The sequence below is a fragment of the Spinacia oleracea genome, chromosome 1 (genome assembly GCF_020520425.1).
Source record: "Spinacia oleracea cultivar Varoflay chromosome 1, BTI_SOV_V1, whole genome shotgun sequence".
NCBI lineage: Eukaryota > Viridiplantae > Streptophyta > Magnoliopsida > Caryophyllales > Amaranthaceae > Spinacia > Spinacia oleracea.
The window spans coordinates 133,506,699-133,528,727 of record NC_079487.1 but is presented as its reverse complement, the minus strand read 5'-3'; the positions used below and the strand labels follow the sequence as shown (position 1 = coordinate 133,528,727).

General features: G+C 34.8%; 2 protein-coding genes across 6 annotated transcripts; one reads left to right on the top strand and one right to left on the bottom strand.

Moving 5' to 3' along the window:
* Window positions 1–12,625: 12,625 nt before the first annotated feature.
* On the bottom strand, window positions 12,626–21,868 carry LOC110793192 (beta-arabinofuranosyltransferase RAY1). Of its 5 annotated transcripts, none has more exons than XR_002534634.2 (7): window positions 21,542–21,868; window positions 21,046–21,389; window positions 20,075–20,324; window positions 19,220–19,996; window positions 18,884–19,130; window positions 17,435–18,502; window positions 12,626–13,979 (listed from the first exon to the last, which is right to left on the bottom strand). XR_002534634.2 is itself a non-coding variant. In XM_021998050.2 (6 exons), the coding sequence occupies exons 1-6, from the start codon at window positions 21,773–21,775 to the stop codon at window positions 18,057–18,059; spliced, it is 2,298 nt and encodes a 765-aa protein (XP_021853742.1). In that variant the 5' UTR covers window positions 21,776–21,868; the 3' UTR covers window positions 16,479–18,056. The 5 variants fall into 5 exon arrangements, 1 of the variants encoding a protein (XP_021853742.1); XR_008921772.1 differs by having other exon boundaries at window positions 20,075–20,397; window positions 21,046–21,297; XR_008921773.1 differs by lacking the exon at window positions 21,046–21,389 and having other exon boundaries at window positions 20,075–20,397.
* On the top strand, window positions 13,226–16,723 carry LOC110793203 (inorganic phosphate transporter 2-1, chloroplastic). The gene is made up of 3 exons (XM_021998065.2): window positions 13,226–13,930; window positions 14,943–15,134; window positions 15,779–16,723. Exons 1-3 carry the CDS (start codon window positions 13,226–13,228, stop codon window positions 16,607–16,609), a joined length of 1,728 nt encoding a protein of 575 aa, XP_021853757.2. The 3' UTR covers window positions 16,610–16,723.
* Window positions 21,869–22,029: the final 161 nt, after the last annotated feature.

The window sequence follows — 22,029 nt, the reverse complement described above, 5'->3', positions numbered from 1 at the left end:
ATGAAACGGTTCGTGCTTGTCACGGGAAACCTTTCTCTTCTGTTCGAGGTTCCTTCCACCTCATTTGTGAGTTCACGCCAAGAGTTAAGTTCTTCCGTAATTTCCGCTTAGATTAAAAAAGAAATCAAATCAAATACAAATTAAATGTAAATAATTAATTTCCGCCTAAATTAAGAAAGAAATCAAATCAAATACAAATTAAATGTAAATAATTAAGAAAAGTTAAGGTTTCAAAATGCACCTGAATGTCACGTAATAGTGTCATTTGCTACGGTTGTTATTGTTGATGTTGTTGTTGTTGAAGTGAGGGAGTTCCGAACGCCGGAGTTGAATGTCGGAGTTCCAAAGGCGGAAGTGAGGGAGTTCCGAATGCCGGAGTTTCATAGGCGGAACGAGAGAGAGGAGAGAAGAGAGTGTTTTTGGAGGGAAGTAGTGAGAAAGTTTTGAGTATGTTCCATATATATAAAGAAGAAGAATATGGACTTCGTTCCATCCCTACATGATTATTCAAAAAAAAAAAAAAAAAAAATTTACGATCGATGAACAAGAGTAAATGTTAACCAAAAAAAAAAAACAAGAGTAAACGATCGCCACCTTCTTCTCCGCCTTCTCAGCCTTCTTCTTATTCTCAACATTCTTAGCTTTTTTCTTATTCTCAACCTTCTTAGCTTTATTCTTCTTCTCATCCTTCTCCAAATTCACATTCTCATCATTTTTCTCAGCATTATTCAACATCTCCACATTATTCTCCAAAATCAACTTCTCCAAAATCAACGTCTCCGCCTTCTCCTCAGCCTTCTCTAAACTCTCCAGATTATTCTCCAAAATCTCAGCCTTGAAAATCTCAGCATCCAAAATCATCTTCTCCAGCTTCATCACCAGATAGTTCTAAACATTTATCTTATTAAATTTCAATTTATTAAAAGTTAATATATCTATTGGAATTTTGTTGTAATTGTACTTATCTTATTATTTAGACATTCTTTATTGGTTAGTCTAACTTTGAAAACTACGCAAGATTATTACTACTCCGTAAATATTTTTATGTTGAATTATTTATTATTTTTTGTATGGAGTAGGGGGTAGGTGTGTTAATAGGGGAGTGAGAAATAATATAATATTGGTAGAAGATTTTCATTTTTAGAAACAGGTCAAGTATTAAGGGACGGCCCGATAAGGAAACAGGTCGAGTATTAAGGGACAGAGAGAGTACTTTTTAATAATTTAATAATTATTTACAGAAAAATTAATAAAATAAAATATATTTCGTAAATGAGTTCATCAACACCAATTGATTTAATTTTCCCTAAATAAATAATTAAAAAAAAATTAAGTTTTTTTTCAGATATTTTAACAAACAAATAAGTTATTTCAATGAAAATAAGTTTAATTCAGATAAAATAAGTTGAGATAATATAAGTTCAGACAAAATAAGTCGAATAAAACAGGCCTTAAGTTAACTAAATTTATCTAAACTTATATTCATTGAAATAAGTGTACTCATATTTATTTTCAATATAAGGTAACAATTTGCTTTTTTTTTTTTTCTTTCAGTTCTTTATAAAAAGGTTCTCATGTTTACTATTTTCTCAACTTTTTCTTTTCACTTTTTCATCCCTATTACAGCTTATTTCTTTACTTAAATTATTAATTTTATTAAGTATTACGACACATTCATTTTTCATTAGACAAAGGAATTTTAAGTCATTATTAAATTAATATAATACAAAGAAGTTTAAAATGTGTTAAAAAGTTTTGAAAGTTATTTCTTTTTTAAGTTAATCAATACAGAATACTTTATTTTCAAATAATAATTTATATAATGCATATAAAAGATATGTCCTACAATTAACTTTTTACAATAAGTATTGATAGCTACGACAAATTATTTTCTCCATTTTTATAAATTTTATTAATAAACATTTTTTAAATTAAAAAAAAAGTGAGTACGTGGTGACAATTTGTCATCTACAATATTTGTTTTCAGCAAAAATGGCGTGGGGCCATCATTATAAAAAGTGTTATTCCTCCTCTATATAATGGGAATATGGGGTCAACAATCCACTTGTCTGTACATCAGTGGAGGTGAGGGTTTTTAACACCAAAATCATTTTTTAATTTCACCAAACAAAGCTATAAGAGCACCTTCAACGGTAAGCTAATTGCTAAATTAGTTTGTCATGTCACATAATATATCAAGCTACTTTCCTTTTTAGCCAGTTGGTACCTCAATGGTTAGCTACTAGCTTGATATTAATGTAGCAATATTTGTAAATCAATCTTTTAAATATAATTTTATTTAATATTATTTCATTGGCAAAAAAAATTCAAGCAAATTAGCTTGTTTAAGGTAATTTGCTTGGCCAAACTAATTTATCATTTGAAATCCAATGGTCAAGCTAGTAGCTTGGAAATTCTAAAAATTGCAAGATAGTCCCTAACTACAACCATTGGAATGCTCTAATCACCAGATCAAATAGCCTTCGAGGACTACCACAAGCTTATGCTATGCAATTATGCATGCATGCTTCCTCTAGGAATAACCCTAATGTAGAAAAAAAAAAAAAACCCACCAAAACTAATTGCACCACCAAAAATGTAAAAAGAACAAAAAAAAAAAAAACACATTGAAGTAGTACAATTACATAGTGAATACATAGTAGTTAATTAAACTGGCTTGGCCGCACTCATTAGTTATTGGGTTTTCGAGTACATATCAGTAATATCACTTCAAGCTCCAATGAAGTTCCACCTTAAAATCATATGACAATAAGACGTGATAAGCTAGGTTGGGAAACCGTTTAGCTTTATAAAATGGTTTAACCCTTTCATGCCATTTCCTAATGTGAGTTGTTCATGAGATGTGTCATGATTTAAATTGGATACTAAAAGATTTAACTTATATAACCTATTATACATGTTACAAAAAAAGCTAGAAGAATCTCAATATTCTAATTTGTTTCTTTCTTTATATCGACTACGTTATTTACATATTTTCATAGTAAAAATATTGCATTGATAGTAAAAATATTCTGATGACGCGTAGCTTACGTGGCGTTTATATGTAACAATTAAACTCCGACAGGTAAGATTGCGACAACTAAATGTTGTCGCAGCTTGCAACCTTTATCATCACCCCATCTTGAAAATTGCATCTTTTTAAGAACCTAGATATGGAGTAACATATAATATTTGGTGAATGATTTTTCAGTGAGTCGCAAATTAACCGTAGGGCCAGGACATAGGGTGTTAGCTGGAAGTGGGGGTGTCAAATTGGGTCATTGGTTGGTTACGGGCCGGGTATATATAATGTAGTTGTTAGTGGCCTTATGCTTATGCAGATTAAATGTTTGAATTTTTTTCAGGATCACTTTAATTTTTATCAGAAATTGGTTGTATCGGGTCAGCTTTTAACGACCCTAGCTAGAAATAGAAAGGTGTTGTTGGTCCATTGCTTAAATGTTGATCGAATACGAAGTAGATAACAATATAGTGGTCCTTGGATAAGAAATCGGCCCCTATCTTATGGGAAACTGAAGCATAAGACTATAATATACAAGTAAAAGATAAAAAAGATCCATAAATATAGCAAAATTGATTGGATTTATTCCATCTGCAGCCAAGGGAATATCCCCTGGTCAAGTTAAGCCATACCACTCAAAAAAAAAAAAAAAAGAATTAAAGAGGGGATGCATGTTATGGTTCACTGATCGAGTGGTAGAGGTGAAGAATATGATGACATTATTGTTATTGGCATTCCATTCATCATCAAACATAACACGACATGTTCTGCATGACATTATTCGATGTAGGGTTTGAAGGAGCACATACATTGTTGCATTTTCCTAAAATTTGTTTCTTACCATCCTTAAAATTGAAAGGATCAAGACATATAATTGACGATCAAGGTAATTATTGAACAAATGATCGATGTTTAGGGCTAGTGTTGAAGACTAAGAAACTGTGTACAACAAAGCTCGGATATGTTCATTTTAGAAATTCAGTTAAGTTCAGCTTTTCATATATTTTCACACAGAAATAAGTTTATTTCAGTTAATTAAGTTCAGACAAAATAAGTAGAATAGAACAGAGCGAAAGTCACAAGTTGAATCTCTCTCCCCCGATTTATAAGTGTGCAAATTGTAGTGCACCTACAAAAAACTTTAAGCCAAAGTGTATATGCTCTTCTAACATTAAACAGTCTTTTTTTTTTTGAGAAGAACATTAAGTTTTAATATTACCACATGAATACATAATATTTCATACAACTTTAGTTCAGGATTAAATCTGAATCATATAACTTTCAAAATTACAAATCGAAAACTGGCAGTGATGTCCAACGATTCATTTGTGTAATGATCTTGATATATCCCTTAACTTAATTATCTTAATTATTTATCTTATATTAATTGTTCTTTTTTTGGAATGCATGTTCGATCCCACAACTTAAATTGCACGCAAGTGCATATATATATATATACATTAGAAATCTAACCTTAAATTGGCCTCCTCGTTGTTCGTTTCAATAATAAACTAGCTCTTGAGCCCGTTCTAAGAACGGGCAATTAATTGTTGTTTACATGTTTTAAAGTTTTAACTTTTTTGAGGGTTTGTGATTTTAGGGAGAATATAAGATTAGATAGAGGTGAAATTTGAAGATTGAAATAATATATATAAAAATTAAATTAAATGGTGAATTAATATTGAGTGTTAAAGAAGTATATGAAGTGTAAAAAATTGAATGAATATTATTAAATGGTAAATTGATGTTGAATGAAGAAGATGAAGTGGAAGATGCATTAAAATTGTAAAATATAGCTAGCAAACAACAAAATAAACCATTGAAAGAAAAAATAATGAGTGAAAGAAGAGGAAACCAAATGTCATCTAAGGGTTCGTTTTTTCGCATATCTGATATGTGTGGAAACACACATATCAACAAAAAGACAAATAGCTAAAAGACAAAAAAGGAAGTATCATTCATGTAAAAAAAGTATCATTCTATAAAAAAAAGTACCATTTTGTAAAAAAAAAAGTACCATTTGTGTTTAGAAAAGTACCATTTAATTTTTTTCCTATTTTGTCTTATGTTGTGATATGTATTTCCCTATACATATCTGATATGTATTTGTACTTCCTCGTCATCTAAACATCTATGGTGTTGCTTTTTATAGACTAGGTATAGATATTATTGCGGGCAATTATTTATCTCTTTTTATATACAATTCGTAAAAGTATGATCATCAATTTTATTTAATTTCCACGTCCACATATTTTTAATGATGTAGCAATGCAAATATACTAGCCAAGTAGTGAGTCCACTCGTCTAGTCATGACTTACTACGTATATAGTATGTTGATCCAAAGAGTGACCTTTTTCTTGTTTATATACACTTTAGCTACAAATTATTAATTTGTGGTGGTGCACTACAATATGCAAAACCACAACTACACTCATATATATCTCTACCACAACTCTATCCATCATTTATAAATAAATGTCTACATCTATCAACTCCATCATTATTCAATAACCTTAATCAACTTAATTGATTTAATCCAATTAGGAGATTAGGTGCAAATTAACTAGCATTATTCAATAGATACATACTTGTATACGTATATATCTTCGTCACAACCATGTCAACATCTAACGAAGAACATTTAATAAGGGGCAAGGTACGTGCATGGACCGTGGGCGTAAATAGTAGCCATCTTATATAATACGCGCATAAAAGATTAAGGGTTCAATTCTAACCAGCTAATACTGTTTGTACCGCCTTTACACTTTAGGATAAGATTTAAAAGATATTAGAAAAAACTTATAATAAATGAAATACAAGCTACTAATCCATTTGTCTCTTTCATGTATTGATTATTATGTCATTTGCAATTTGCAATAAATCAAATTTCCTGTAAATAGCTAAGCTTTCCATTTAAAGTGGGGTCTTAAATTTTGGCTAAGGGTTCTTGTATTATTTTATTTTTTATGTTTTTTGGATCAACCCTTTTTTTGAATGCTAATTTGACAAACAAAATATTGCAATTTTGTGTTTATTCCTTTTCCCTTTTCCTGTTTGCATGGCTGCTTAGCTCATATATCACCGTTATCTCCTTATCCTGATAAATATAATGGACATCAAAAGGATTTATGTCCTTTTTCCCTATTAATTATACGTCATCATTAAAGGTATTTTAATTGTTTTTGGAACATTTAACGTCATCGTTTGTTTTAAGCCAAAATCATTCATCCTAGGATCGTTTTAATGTTATTGGAATACAAAATGATGAGTAGATTAAGATAAGATTTCATTATGGGGAATAAGAATGATATGTGTTCAATCACACGAATAATCTACGTACATGTGAATTGTCAAACATTAGAGAATGAGAGATGATTGATTAGCTAAACGGCTTTATATGCAATGTTGAGTTTATAAGTGGCCAAAACCTCTATTTCTCATTAACGAGTGTTTAATTCGTAGTACATTATAATTTATTTATTTATTATTATTATTATTATTATTATTATTATTATTATTATTATTATTATAAAACGTTACAAGCGTAACAAGCTACAAGGAACAAGTGAACTACAAGATGTTGGAGGGAAGCCGAGATACAATCTGGGCCCCCACTCCTCTAGCTATGGCGAACCCGATTCTGCTGAAAATGTGGGCAGCTGCCCGCTCCCCAATGTCCTGAGCCCTGGAGTACGTCTGGACCCGCTTCAGCAAAGAAACAGCCCCTTTCTCTAATTCCCCAAAAGAAGAGAAGGAAAAAGGAAAGAAACCGTAACCCAAAGCCCTACAACGCGCCGCATACTTATCCTGCTTCCGTTGCGCTGCAACCGCCACAACCCGACCCGGAACGAAGCCTGACAACCCCGATTGCGTCATAGGGGAAGACCCAGTCAAGTCAACACACACATCTAGACCGCCATCCCATGAGTAAAGCAAAATATCTGCAGGACGAAGAGCTCCATCACTCTCACTAGTCAGCCCAACATCAACCTCCTTGCGAGCAGAAATCCCCGACCGATAGCAAATATCCAAAAGGGTATCACGAACAACATTATGTCGATGTTTGATACCCACAATCCCAGCACAAGACACGGCATGATCCCCATAAATGTCCCCGTCGAAAACCCGAGAGCAAGCAGAACACGGCGTCGAATCAGAGAACAACGGAATACCCAACCGATAGCAAAGAACCGAACGATAAGTCTTACCGTTCATAGTCTGGCCTAAACCCGAGATGGGGACTGCCCGCAACCAAGCCGAGGAGTGATCCCCCTGCTGCGATTTCCATAGGGCAACAAGACGCGAAGATAAGGAGTAGGCGGATTCCGCATCAGCATATTATTATTATTATTATTATTATTATTATTATTATTATACTACGTACTGCAACTTATAATTAAGAATAAAGTTACATGCAAGAGAACACGACATTTTATAATGGTTTGAATTGTGCTTTGAAGGTGTTTAGTTAGAAGAAGTTTGAAGAGGAAAAAAGAGTTGAGGACTTGAGGTAAAAGTGAATATTGACAAGCCCATATATCCTCAATTCCTCGTTGAATTTGAAGAGAGTTTTGTATCTAAAAATATACGGAGTAATATTTAAAAATATCACTCTGTACTAATATGAGGTTTTTGGTGAAAGGAGTTTGTGATATATATTTAGCGCGAAATGACTCTTCTGTCTAAGAGGTGGTCAATATATCACCCTTTACCAAGTTTGCTCTTGATCGATTCTACTGAATACGGAGTACTTCATAATAAATTAAGACACTATTTATTGGTCATATTAACTACCGACTAATATTCATTTGCTAAATACTTTTACACAATTAACTTTAACGATACAGTCCGATATTCTATTTAGACATTCACATAAGATTCCTTTTCCCAATTTGAACATTCCTTGGCAAACAACTTATAGATTCTTTCTTGCCATCTAATTGACATATTGTACATCCAATTCCTAATTCCTAATTCCAAATTCCAAATTCAGTTGTATTCGAGTTGGGAATGACATTACTCAAACTAGGAGTGTGCAAATTCATTTCCACGTAGCATGGACCAAACCCACAAGTAGAGGACATTATTTAAAGTAAGTGAATGGTTAGACGATTATGAAAATGTAATCGCTTGGGGTTATATACTTATACTCCATCCGTTTTTTAATACCTGACCTGTTTTGACCGGATACGCTTATCAATGCACAATTTTGATCACCAATTTTTTAACTACATATTATAAAAACTTATAAAATTATTAATATTTTGAAAATATATATTAAGATGAAGTCAACAATATATTATATACTAACATTTATTTTCATATACTAGAAATAAAATAGGATCAAAGTGAATTATGTGGATAGTGCAAAAACTCAAACCGGGTCGAGTATTAAGGGACGGAAGGAGTATCGGACAATTGTTTTGATACTTTTAAAACTTTTAATTACTCCGTATACACAACTGGTTAGTGTATCTTAGAAGTAGACCTTGCTATTTGGCCGGATAGGATATGTCAATGGATATAGGGTTATTGTAAAGTAAAAAGGGCTTTTATTGGACATGAAGCTTATTGCATAGTCCCAATTAGACAGAGATAAGATAGGATTATACTAATAGTTTAATAATTTTGGAAATTAAAATAGTTACGATATAAAAATTTTGACCTTTTATTTTTATATTTTTCCTGGCTCGTTTATGTCCGCCTACAATGGATTGACTATTGACCCGATAGTGACCTTTATTGACCCTACCTGCTTTTAAGTTTTAACCAACACTAACCAATGATATACTCCGTAGTACTCCCTCCGTTTCTTTTTGTTTGTTACGTATTCCCTTTAAGGCGTCATAATGTTTGTTACGTGGGAGAATCTTTTCTTTTATAAACTTATTATAATGTTATTTTTTGTGCCAACTTTTAATTTTAATTGGTCCAATTTTTTCAACTCATTAAATTTCTTTACAATTTCCCAAGGATGTTAAGTTAGCAATCTGTGTGCTTTTCTATTATTGATTCATTTTGATAAATAAATAATCTTATTGGTTGTTGTAATGATTAGTGGATTGAGGTTTACTTGGTTTTTTTTTTTTTTTTAATATAAATGATGGAATCTAAAGCATTTAAAATAAAAATAAAAAAGTATCTTTATTAGACGTTAATAAACGTGCAAAAGTTTAAACGTAACAAACAAAAAGAAACAGAGGGAGTAGTTTTTTTCCTTCTTCCATGTTTGCTTAGTTGAAGAGCAAATTAGCAAAATTAGTCTTGATTGCAACTTACATAATACTCCGTATAAGATACATTAAATATTAAATGATCCAAACAATTATAATTATGGAATGATGGTTGAATCGTATCAGTTTTTACTTGGGGTGATGATAAAGGTCGTAACTTGCGTCCAACATTTATTTATCGCAATCTTATGTGTCGGAATTTAATTGGTACATATATGCGCCACGTAGGCTATGTGTCATAAGAATATTTTTACTATCTATACAAAATTTTTACTATGAAAATATGTAAATAAGGTAGTCGATATAAAGAAGGAAACAAATTAAAATATTAAGATTTTTCTACAATTTTTTTTGTAACATGTACAACAGGTTATACAAGTATAAGTTAAATATTTAGTTTCCAATTTAAATCATGACACATAAATATGTCATGTTATTTTTATAACACATCTTAAGATCGTATGTTGCTACCTTTATTATTTTCCCCGGTACGTGGTACAACTTCCCTTCAAGCAGTTAAGTGGGCCCAATAACCCGAAACATAACGAATCTAGGGAAGGTAGGCTAATGGGCTTGTTTGGAGGTCGGTTGTCTTGTTGTTTAAGGAATTCCATAAGGTTTAAGGCTTACACGTGTTGATGACACGACCAAGTTATTTTCACTTACACTTATTTAGGTTGCCAAGTTCCTTTTTGTGTTTATCACACAACCGCGTTTAACTTCCTTGTTGATTATTTTCATTTCCATATTAAGCCATATTTTTATTAACTAATTAATTCAACCTGCCTAATTAAATTATAATATCATGCAAGTTAATTTCATTCAATGCTTTTAGTAATTAGGCATCTAATTTAAATATCTAACAACATTCTTAGGCAAGTTTAAACAAAGATAGGGATGTTCGAAACGTAGTGTAGCCCTACAAAAATCACACTAATTATTACATTATATTTTATAAGTTTTTGAAAACAAAGCGAAAAGACTTTGTTCTATTCGACTTGTTTGACATACTTATTTCAGACAAAAGTTCAGAAAAAATAAATTTTTCCGTACATTTTCACGCATAAACCAGTTTAATTTCAAACACAATAAGTTTTTAGTCAAATATAATAAGTTTAGACAAGTTCAATTCAAACAAAATACGAATAGAATGAAGCCTAAAACTGGTTAACAACCACATGATAGTGTGAAGCATCGATACCTCTTTAACTATATGTTTTTTTTTGTTCTACTACGAGGAGTTCCCACCGCTTTGCATGGGTACCTCGATGAACAACATCTCGATCCCGGTCAGTTGAGATTTTTTCCATTTCCAAGGTTCGAATCCGAGACCTTGATTAAGCAGCAAAAAACCCTTAACCACTCAGGTCAACCTCAATTGATCTCTTTAACATCGTCTATAATTTAACATATGATAACTGAGGCTACGATTTGTTACCAAAGTGGAATAATATTAATTAGTGGAAATGTTTACCCAAGAAAGAAGGACCCCTTGTATGTTTTATACTTATATCCATGGTTACTAATTGACTGTTGGTTTAGCCGTGATTGAGTCTGAACTTGGTAGGGAGAACTCGTGTTCGATCCCCCGCAACAACAATTGGGAGAAGACTGGAACCTATCCACTCAGAACTCGCCCGAATCCGGAATCACAAAACCTATCAAATTGAAAGCGATAAGGATGAACCGGGTGCTAACAAAAAAATAATTATCTATGGTCTATTCTGGTTATTAGATTCGTAGTTTTTCTGTTAACCGGTTAGGTATTGTTTGGGCCCCAAATTACTGGGAATGGAAACATTCTGTTATAATAATCTCACCACTAATTAAATTTCACCATTTGGAAACTTCTGGATAATTTTCAGACCTATATATTGCTTCCAAAATATTCACATGGTGATTGATGACTTGCATATGGAATCCACAACACTTCCACGTAGCAAAATTGTTCGTTTTTTCTAATTAAAATGAATTATTTCCAATTTTATAGGTTTCTATAATAAAAGAAGAAATTTTTAGTGATGTTGGAAAACCAAGAAAAATATGTGGTATTAATGCTTCTAAAAATTGTGTTGTCAAACTTCTTGACAATTCGTATTACAGTTTTGACAACAAACAAAACAAAACAAAGTTACGGTGCAAACTATCTAATTAGGACTAGGATTGATTTATAAAGAAAACTACCTCCATCTAACTTCACCGCCACTAATAATAATTGTACCTTAAGCCCTTAAGGACTCCTTCGATATCGTTTTTGTTTTCAACTTTTTGTTTTTTATATTTTTTAATTTTTAGTTGTAAGTTTTCAAAACCAACACGATTATACTATATATATGGCTACATTTTAGTTCATGATTCAATTTATATCATATGACTTTCAAATCCAAAAGGACAAAAACTGAAAATTAGCAATGATACAAAACAAGCCATTAGCAATCTTTCCCCCTATACTCGAAGCCTTTTTAATTCTTCAAAGTATAATAGGGTTAGACCGGATCAACTTGAAGTGTTGATACTCTTGAAGTTAGACTTAGTCGAGCCATTAATTCAAACTCAGTTAAAATTAGATCTAGTCGAGTCATTCATTTTAAGGTAAAATTAGATGTAGTCCGAGTCGTTCAACAAATATCGAGTAGTAGATGGCTTGATAGCATTTGAGTGTTACATAAACTTATACGAAGTAACTTAGGTCGATTATCAACAGAAATAATTAAGCTAAGACATGAAATTGAAGTGTAATTAGTTAGGTTATGTCATGTGTCAAAGCAAACCCATAACTGAGCTAGGCTTCCTTGACCTAGGCCTTCAAATATGAACCCAAGTCCACATTTGTCAAGTTATGTTGGTCCAAGTATAGCTACCAAATGGCTTGGCTACTGGTAATGGACTGGGTCAAAAGTTTTGGGCTTCTCATAAGAAAAATGGCCCATTAGCTCAAAAACAGCCCAACCGAAAAAGGGAGAATAAATGAAAAAAAAAAACCTGATTATACGGAGCCATATATCGACCCCTATAGGCCTTTATCCCACTCAACTTGTTCAGAGATATTGACATCCACATTTCTTGTTTTCCCCCTCTAATCTAAAGAGAAAGGACTATAGGTAAACGATAGAAACCCTCTACAAACTAAAGTCCAATTAACATACTTTCGAGTTGTTCGTGGGTTAATCACTTAATCTAGCTCAAACTACAGTTAGGACAACCCGGTGCACCACGTGGAGCCACATTTGTGGCACAAAAGTGTGCCACATCTCCTACATTAGGGTTGGTCCATATCAAACGAGGATAAGAGTCGTCTAAAAAGGTCTTTAGTTGTATCAACTATGCTAAGTTGCGCCACACTTGATCACATAATCAGCTCTTGAACAGTTTAATCAGAGAAACCAGTAAAAAATTAGGCAATATAATATGAGAATTATACAAATGTACTCAAATTTACAGAGCATGAACTAAAAATCCACTACTTAATTTTTAAGTTTGGGGGACGTGATCTCCTTTCGGCCATAAAGAAGGTCCACCATTGCTTGATCAACAAACTCTACACTACTAATCCTAAACATAAATCACAAGAGATGTTGGATAAGTAAATAGGAAATTTAAGTCAAAGTGTCCTCATAAGAAGATAAAATATGTGAATCCTACGTGGTTATCAATGGATAAGACTCATAAGAGTATAAGAGCTCAATTTTGTTAAGAATCTGATAATAGGGACATTTCTAAAAGAAAGAACAGGGTGTGTGGTTATGAGAAAACCACAACAAACATCCAAATCCATTCTCACCATTCTCCACCAAACATGACTTTATTTTCAAAAAATGCTTGATGCCCACTTCCTCTTCTTTCCTCTCTCATCTTCAGATTCCATGGCTACTATGAGCTCACTCAACTGATTAACATTTTGTCTCCTCCTCTTCCACCACCTCGCTCGCTATCTCTCTCCTCCTCCTCCTCCATTGATCATCATCAACCATGACTTCCTCTTGCCTCTTATCTTCAACCCGAAACACCACAGCCACCACCACGGCTGCCGCCGCCTCCTACCTTCCTAAACATCACTATCATCACCACCTTCCTCTTTTTAAGCTTCAACTTCCACCACTCAAATCTTCTCATCCTATTCTAAGGCTAAGGAATAATTCAAGGTTTACCTACCCTCTTGCTTCCCTGTCTTCCTTTGCTGATGCAGACGGCCAAGAACACGAAGAAGATGTTATCAACGCCGATGATCACCGTGATGACGAAGGGGGGGCGAAATCGGGAATGGCTCAAGCATTTAACATATCATCTAAAACAGCTGTTGCAATATCAGTATGCATAGCATGTGCTGCTCTTACCTTTCCTTTCTTTATGAAGTCAATTGGTCAAGGGATGCCCTTTAAAACTAGGGTGCTTTCATATGTTACCTTGCTTTTCGGGTTTTACATGGCTTGGAATATCGGGGCGAATGATGTAGCTAATGCAATGGGGACGTCTGTGGGGTCCGGTGCTCTGACGATACGACAGGCGGTTCTGACAGCCGCTGTTTTGGAGTTTTCCGGGGCGTTGTTGATGGGTACACATGTCACAAGCACAATGCAGAAGGGAATTCTTGTTGCTAATGTTTTTCAGGGGAAGGATTCATTGCTGTTTGCAGGACTTCTTTCTTCCCTTGCAGCTGCTGGTACTTGGTTACAGGTATGTATATTTCAGAAATCTCTGAAGTTCCTTCTCTGGTTTGATCATCCTGTTTTTTCATATGAGATGAGTATATAGCTGAAGCAATTAAGAAGAACAATTGGATATACATGACAACTTTGACAAAGTATATAATTTTGATTTTCTGCTCGAATTTTGCTAAATCTTGGAAAGGTACAAATCAAATTACACAGGAAATGAAGTATTAGTCTGTCTCTTCAATTTCTGGTAAGATCCTGAATGTGACATTTAATCTAAGAATGCATATTACTTGAACAGAAACAGTATAAGGACAGAGCCTCAAGTACACTTTACTGACAATAAATATTAACCACATTGTACCACAAAGCAGAGTAAATGCTACCAATAATAACTACAAAGAGTGGATACTTCACACGGGCAACATCAGAGAGAGTAAAAATGTCAGTGAATCAAGATCTTTCCCTGCTGCCCACATGCCTTGCACTTGGGCTCCGTTTGGTTTGGTGTAAAACGTTCACAGTGCAAAATGATTTTCCAAGGAAAACATTTTCCAAGGGAAAACACAATTCCAAACTAGTTTTCCTTTGGTTGGTTCCTTAAAAGAAAATGGGAGAAGACGGTGAAGATTGAGGGGAAAAAAGGAGAGGGAGGTAGGGAGGAAAGGTGGAAAAGTGGTTTCCCTCACTTTCAAATGGAAAAGGGTTTTCCACCTTTGAGTAAGTTATGGAAAATTGTTTTTCATCCCTTGCTAAACCAAACAACGTAAATTGATTGAAAAGAGGCAAATCGTTTTCCATGAAAATGTTTTACACCCTACCAAACGGAGCCTTAGAGTTCCCCTTAAACCACAAGATGCAACATGCAATCACCATTTCCCCTTTTACTCAATGTGCAGAACTAGCAAGGTTCTTAACATACCCTCGAGGCTACAGAAGTAGGAAAACAACACCAGCACTAACATCAATATGACAAATTTGAGCTTAATGCAGCATATATACTCAGGATTGACAGTCTATATTATGCCCCGCAGGTAGCATCCTATTATGGCTGGCCAGTTTCAACTACTCATTGCATAGTAGGATCTATGGTTGGGTTTGGTCTTGTCTATGGAGGAGTTAATGCTGTCTTCTGGAGCTCACTGGCAAAGGTTGCTTCTTCATGGATATTTTCACCAGTACTGGGTGCAGCCATGTCATTTCTAGTCTACAAAGGTATCCGCAGGGTATGTATTTGTTTCTTGGCACTTCACCTGATAAGACATAAATTTCACTTTATACGAAGTATATGATAATCTTCTGAGAATGTTTACCCATAGCTTATGCGATCAGCTCAAAGATAAGTCGTAGAAAATTGTTAATAGACTCCGTTCTATTCAACTTATTTTGTCTGAACTTATATTCATTATCATTATCATTACCCCATTGCTTCAAATAGGCTCCCGCAAGAAGCGGGGTAAGGGGGGGTCGACGTACACAACACCACCCCTGCAATTGCAGAGAGGTTGTTCCCAATTGACCCAAAAGCAATAACGGGACGACAATGGGACGGCCATCTTCTACTTCATGTAAAGGAAGCAAAGAGATTTTAAGAGCCATTTTGATTTAGTCCATTACATCCCACAACCAAAAGAACAAATGAATCTTAGGCTCCATTGGAAATGGGCTTTGTCTGAACTTATATTATCTGAACTTATTTTATCCTTAACAAAACTTATTTGTGTGTAAAAATGTTTGGAAAAAAAAACTTATTTTTTCTGAACTTAACTGAACTTATTTTGTCTGAACAAGTCAAAATAAGTCGAACAGAAATTTCAATTGACATGGAGGTGATGGAACTCGGAAGATCTAACTGGCATCTCATTTCTAGTTTGTTTACAGTGCTGAGAATCCAGGACAGGCAGCAGCAGCAGCTGCACCAGTAGCAGTATTCATGGGTGTAACTGCAATATCATTTGCAGCCTTCCCTCTTAGCAAAACCCTTCCCCTGGCTATAGTCCAAGCATTAGCCTGCGGAGCTATTGGAGCAGTTATTGTCTACCGAGTGATCAACATACAGTTAGGTCACCTACTTGCCAAATCTAAAACCCAACACAAAGACGAACCTAATCCCGATAATCCAGAACAGAAAAACATCGGGCTCCTCTCTGACATTGCTGGCCCGAAAGGAACCCAATTGGAGATAGTATATGGTGTGTTTGGTTATATGCAGGTCCTCTCGGCATGCTTCATGTCATTTGCTCATGGTGGAAATGATGTCTCTAATGCTATTGGTCCGTTGGCAGCGGCATTATCTTTACTCCAAGTTGGGGCTGGTTCGGGTGCTGCAATTCAAATCCCAATTGATGTTCTTGCATGGGGTGGATTTGGTATAGTAGCAGGTCTTATGATGTGGGGTTACAGAGTGATATCAACTATTGGAAAGAAGATCACAGAACTTACACCAACAAGAGGGTTTGCTGCCGAGTTTGCAGCTGCATCTGTGGTTCTATTTGCATCAAAACTAGGGTTACCTATCTCAGCTACTCATACGCTAGTAGGTGCTGTAATGGGAGTAGGGTTTGCGAGAGGGTTAAACAGTGTCAGAGCAGAGACAGTAAGAGAGATCGTCACTTCTTGGGCAGTGACAATTCCAGTTGGTGGAGTACTTGCAGTTTTATACACAGCAATCTTGACCAAGGGTTTATCCTACGTATTATGATTATGATTTAAGTGATAACATTTTATTATTGGTATATCAGATTAAAATTGAGAAAGTTTTGGTTTTGTATGTGAGAACAGAATGTTTCTCCTAATGGTAATTTTATTATTTAGAGATCGATCTGAAGTACTTGACTTCAGCATTTTCTTCTTATTTATAACCACAATCTTCTATCACATATGAGATGTAAAATTATACTAGTTCTCATGAAGATTCAGTTTCCACTGACATATCTCATGCATGTGGGTCATTTCTATTTTTTACCCCTGTGATTCTATAGCATGAGATGACACAAAAAATTTTAGGGTCCAAACACTAAAATTGTATGAAATACAACAGAAACGTAGTTTATGCAGTAACTGGTGATGACCATAAATCTTATTTGTGACTAAGTTCACCAACTAAAGCTAATCCTCCAAGCAATTTCAATCAAAGTCCCCAGAAACAAGTCGCTAGTAGCTTTGTACAAATATAAGAAAAATCATAGCACATTTCTTATGGTATCTTCAGTCTTCAAATAACCACTACACCACCTATCACTGAAATGTTTTCTCTCGTGCCTTTTTTTTTAATCTTTTTTTTTTATCAACATCAAAAAAGTTACACACAAGAGAAAACATACTTTAGGCCAAATTTAACTCAGGTAGATCAATTTAATGAACAGGGAATAGCTCAACAGCATGCATCACATCATAGAAAAGCTCTGCCAACTTAAAGCTCAAGTGCATAGCCACTAGTCTTATTCGCAACATTAACTTCATAAGAATAAGCATTGTAGATTTGTAGACAGACATTGATTTCTAATGTAATAGAGGGATGACATACCATAACATCTTGAACGATCACCATTAGTCACTCAAGTCAGATAGCGTAGGAAGCAGCCTCTAGTCAGAGACATGAAAAAGAATTACCACTCTTTCCTTTACTCTTAAATTTGAAGCATGATTCTTCACCAGGAACAAACAAGATCTTGAAAAGAAAACCTTTGATATTACTTTCCTGGAAGAAAATCCTGATTGGTTTTAGATCATGCAGACATTCAATATCTTGTGATCAGTGCAACACTTGGAATAACCCGTCCGGTCTTTATCCACCAAAAATCCTCAAGAAAAGGTTCACTGGCAGTTTCTGCATAACAACTACACTCTTTTGCATTTCTGATGATAGAACATACTAGTCCCAACCAAAAAAACAGCCCGTTTAGCATCTTTTGTAAACATGGTCAGCAACTATAGCCTCCAGTAACTTTTTGAACATATCTCTTCTTTACCCCTTTTGGAGTGAGAATTTACCAATCCAGTGTTCTTTCTACCAAAGCATGTTGCAGCAGAACCCAGTTTAGGAACAAAAACAGAAGTTACAGAACTGTACACTTGTTCATCTGCTGTTCAGCTTATGTGAAAATCAAACTTAAAGAGCAAAAGTTCAGTAAATTCCAACTCCTGTTTTAGGTAAAGTTTAATGCCTTCATTTTATGCCAGCTATGTAAACACATCCTTGAGCTAATATCATAATCCCATAGCCCTGAATGTACCTGACGTTCTAGCTTCTTTATCCTCCCACTAATCCAATTATTGTGGAGAACGTAGCATCCCTTTTCTGCACAAGCTGCTCGAACATTTTTTTCCTCCCACAAACCTTTGTAGGCCCCATTAGGGAAGAGGTTCCTGTCCAGAAACTGAACAGTAAGATTTGTTCTAGGTTCCCGGCATCTATCATCTCCAACACGATTTGCGCCATTTAAACCACATAGAGTGTCATAAAAACTTGGCTGCTCAGATAGGTCTGAAGTCATAGCATGCATCACCACTTTCTCCATGGCAGCGACGGTTGGATCATCAGCCCGAGCAAAATAGAATCCAGAGTTCAAGCGTCTTGGTAAGTTGATAGGCACTAGAAGATGGGATTGAGATCAGAATAATTAGATCGATTTATTGACATATTTCAAGTCAGACATGTATTTTGCAAGAATATGTTAAACTCTTATTTGCTTCCATTTGTTTGACACGGATTATGGCCTTTATGGGCCATAAAAAGTATATTCAATCCCAGTATATTTGACCAATCACTCTATTATAAGATGGTGTTTTGTAAAGAGTAAATTCAAGTAAATCTATACTTTTCCTATATGCTAACAAGGGGATTATATTGAAGAGCATGACGGATCTAAAACTTAAAATACTCAAAAAGTTCTTTCTACACTTGTATACAATTTGTGTACACAGAAATTCAGGTATACAAAAATAAAACATCGTGCATGGGGATTAAGATTACCTGTCAGATTGTATTCGTCAGATTGTGCAGCAAATACAGCAGGACCAAAAGTCTGTAGTAATGGAATTGGATTTTTGAACCAGTAAACATCAACATCACTTAGAAGTACATTATAACCCAGCTTCAAAATCTGCAAAACTAATCTGGATTTTGTCTTGGTGACCTTTTGAAAGCACTTAGTCCCAAAGTGACAATCATTGAAACTGATGTTTCTAGGTGCTAATGAGTCCCTGAAAACAGGGATGCCCTGTCAAAAGAACATGCCAAGAAACTTCTAAGACAAAAAGAAGCATCATAATATGGGAATCTGAGTTCCAAAAGAAGCAGCATTTTTACCTGTTGGATAGAGAACTCATATGTTTCATCATCAAGCGCACAAACAAGAAGATTATTAACCATTAGATGACGCAATCTGCAAACCCAACTCATCAACATGTCCTTGTAGCTGTATCCGGCAACAGTAAGCACCACTGTCTTGTTTCCGTCAGCTAAAATAGGCAGGAGCATTTCCAAGCCATATGGAAGACGAAGGGGCACAGAACCACTCATCTTGTTCTTAACAGAGGAATTCATAATCCAAGGCGGAGAGCTAAACGCAGCAAGACAAGCGGCTAGTTTCTTTTGCGTCCTAGACTCCACAATCCGTCCCTTCCACAAGCTATTTAAGCTGTGATGTTTAGGTGAATAAACAACATTCTGATCTTCGTTGGTAAACATGAACTGTCTACCACACTTTACAAGCTTTACGAAGTCAGAGAAATTCACTTTATTAGAAGAAAACAAGCCATACAATTCCGCAAGCTGAAGATTACCATTGTACTCCCAGTCTGTCTTTGTACGTTCACGAAAAGTGGAAACTCTAGCAGATTGGATAGGTTCATGATCTTCCGAATCATGCAAATGTAAGTTTGAAATTGTCCAACTTGCATCAAACACAAACCTATAGTTGGAGTGATATACTTCATTGACGAGCCAATGATTATGTACTCCTTTCCCATATAAGAAGGGAGGGAGAACACCCATATGTAAAGAAAGATCCTTGTTATTCCATGCCATTAGCATCCTTCCTTCGCAGTAATCCCATTGCCACGTATAAGCAAGAATCTCCTGCAACTGATGGAATAGAGCAAATTTCAATCATGTTGTTTCATTGGCCCATCCACATTGAATCTGTACAAGGTTCTTCAATACCTTCTGCAATGAAATGGGTTTACCATCCTCTCTTAGCCATTGCCTCCCAGATTCATCCAAAAAGAATGGGAAGAAAGAACTTTTTGAGGAGGCAACAAGGAACCAATCATGATCAAGCTCATAAACATGGTTTACAGTGGAGAGAAAGTCTGGAAGGAGAACGGTTTCAGGATGAATAAGAGCAGAAATATCAGATGAGGACACCTCTGCTCTAGCAACCATGGAATGGAAGAACGGAACATTTAGGAATCTACAGAAAGAACACACATCAAAACCTTCTCAGCCTCACAAATTTCGGCAACTTGTAGCTCGTTTATGTAAAGCTGCATTAGCAATTTAGCCGTGTATAATCGCCACATTTGTTTCATAAAACATACAGATTTAGTATGGTGGTATCAGAATATCAGACAGTAAAAGACCTTGTTAAGGTAAATTTTATACAGAACAGAAACTTTTGCAGAAGACAAAACAATTGCATAGCAATGCTTTTTCAACGTGTAAATGTTCTCCCATCCAGCTAATTTCCTTCTCTCTTGTTCATTTTAGTCCAGAAGTTAGAAACCAAATTCCAATAAGTGTATGTGATAGAATAGCTTTTGATTAGGAAAAGACAATAAAAAATCAAATTTTAAACAGCCAAGAATTTTCAAAACTAAAGAGCCTTTAAGGCAAACTAGAAAATGATTTGTTCTATTATCAGTCTCATTCAGCCATTCAAAAGGCCAAACATTTAACCCAATGAAAACCTTGCAAAATCTTAGAATGTCTCTTACAGCATGTTACTCCTCCAGTTCAACCTATAACTACCAATAAAAATACATGACCAAGTATAGCAACAACTATCATCATAGCCAAAAAAAAAAAAAATGTAACATCCTCACATAAAAACCTCATGCTTCAAAGAATTCAACAACAACAAACAAGGTTTAACTTTAACCCAAAGATAAAAGACGCGAAACACGAGCACTTACGAGAAATCGATGTCGGATTCAACGAAAACACGAGAGCCAAAGGAAGAAGCAAATGATTGAAGAGAAGTGTCATTGCCAAAAAGAACAACATTGATGTTAGGAGATAACCCAAGCCATGATCGAACAGCAAGAGCCTGCCTTTTACCAGCAGAGCTATTAAAAGGGCTAGGTGCACTAAAAAGGGTTATACTGGGGTTACTCTTATCTGCTGAATTTCTTGGGTACAGAAAACTGGGTTTTCTGATTTCAATTCTGACAGAAGGCAATAACAAAGTAGCATAAAATGAGAAGCAAATTAGAAGGAACCCAGTTAACCAAATTGACCATAACCCCAATTTCAATGCCTACAAATTCAAAACAAATACCCAAATCAAATCAAAAATACTACTGCAAATTAGTAATACTACAACAAAAAAATATACCAAAAAGCAGATTGCAGAATAAGTAACAGAACAAACCATGCCGATAATTACAAATGGGGTTTTGTTTATTTTACCTTGCTGAAGCTGAAAGGAGGGAGGATTGAAGGGAGAGTAATTGACATGATGAAATTTGTAATAAAATTGAATTGAAGAAAACATTGATGATTTGAAGTGAAGAAGTTACGATTATTTAACCGAAAAGGAGGGAAGTGGAGAAGTAACAAACACGTTGTTGATAGTGGGAAATGCGGAACCGCCAACAACGGCAACATTGAGATTGGGAAGTCTAGTGTTAGTGTAAATTCCATGTGAGTGGATCAGTGGAGGATGAGTTTGTATCACTCTTTAATTGCGGACTTTGATGGAAATTAAGTTGGTGTAAGTTCATCATCTGAGTTCTACACTTTTTCCGTTCCATTTTATTTAGCCCCTTTTAACATAAAAAACTACTCCGTATTAAACTAGGTTTTGGGCTCGGGCGATACCCCGAATTATTACATTAAAAACATTCACATTTACTTATATATATTTTTTGTAATGATAACATGAACACATATAATAG

What these genes read in the sequence shown, in the direction of transcription:
- LOC110793203 (XM_021998065.2), top strand. Translation starts at nt 13,226, where the DNA reads ATGACTTCCTCTTGCCTCTTATCTTCAACCCGAAACACCACAGCCACC. An exon ending in CTGCTGGTACTTGGTTACAG is followed by an intron (nt 13,931 to 14,942) that starts GTATGTATATTT and finishes TATGCCCCGCAG; the next exon opens with GTAGCATCCTATTATGGCTG. An exon ending in TCTACAAAGGTATCCGCAGG is followed by an intron (nt 15,135 to 15,778) that starts GTATGTATTTGT and finishes TCTCATTTCTAG; the next exon opens with TTTGTTTACAGTGCTGAGAA.
- LOC110793192 (XM_021998050.2), bottom strand. Translation starts at nt 21,775, where the DNA reads ATGGAATTTACACTAACACTAGACTTCCCAATCTCAATGTTGCCGTTG. An exon ending in CTCCTTTCAGCTTCAGCAAG is followed by an intron (nt 21,390 to 21,541) that starts GTAAAATAAACA and finishes TTGAATTTGTAG; the next exon opens with GCATTGAAATTGGGGTTATG. An exon ending in GAATCCGACATCGATTTCTC is followed by an intron (nt 20,325 to 21,045) that starts GTAAGTGCTCGT and finishes TTCTTTCTGTAG; the next exon opens with ATTCCTAAATGTTCCGTTCT.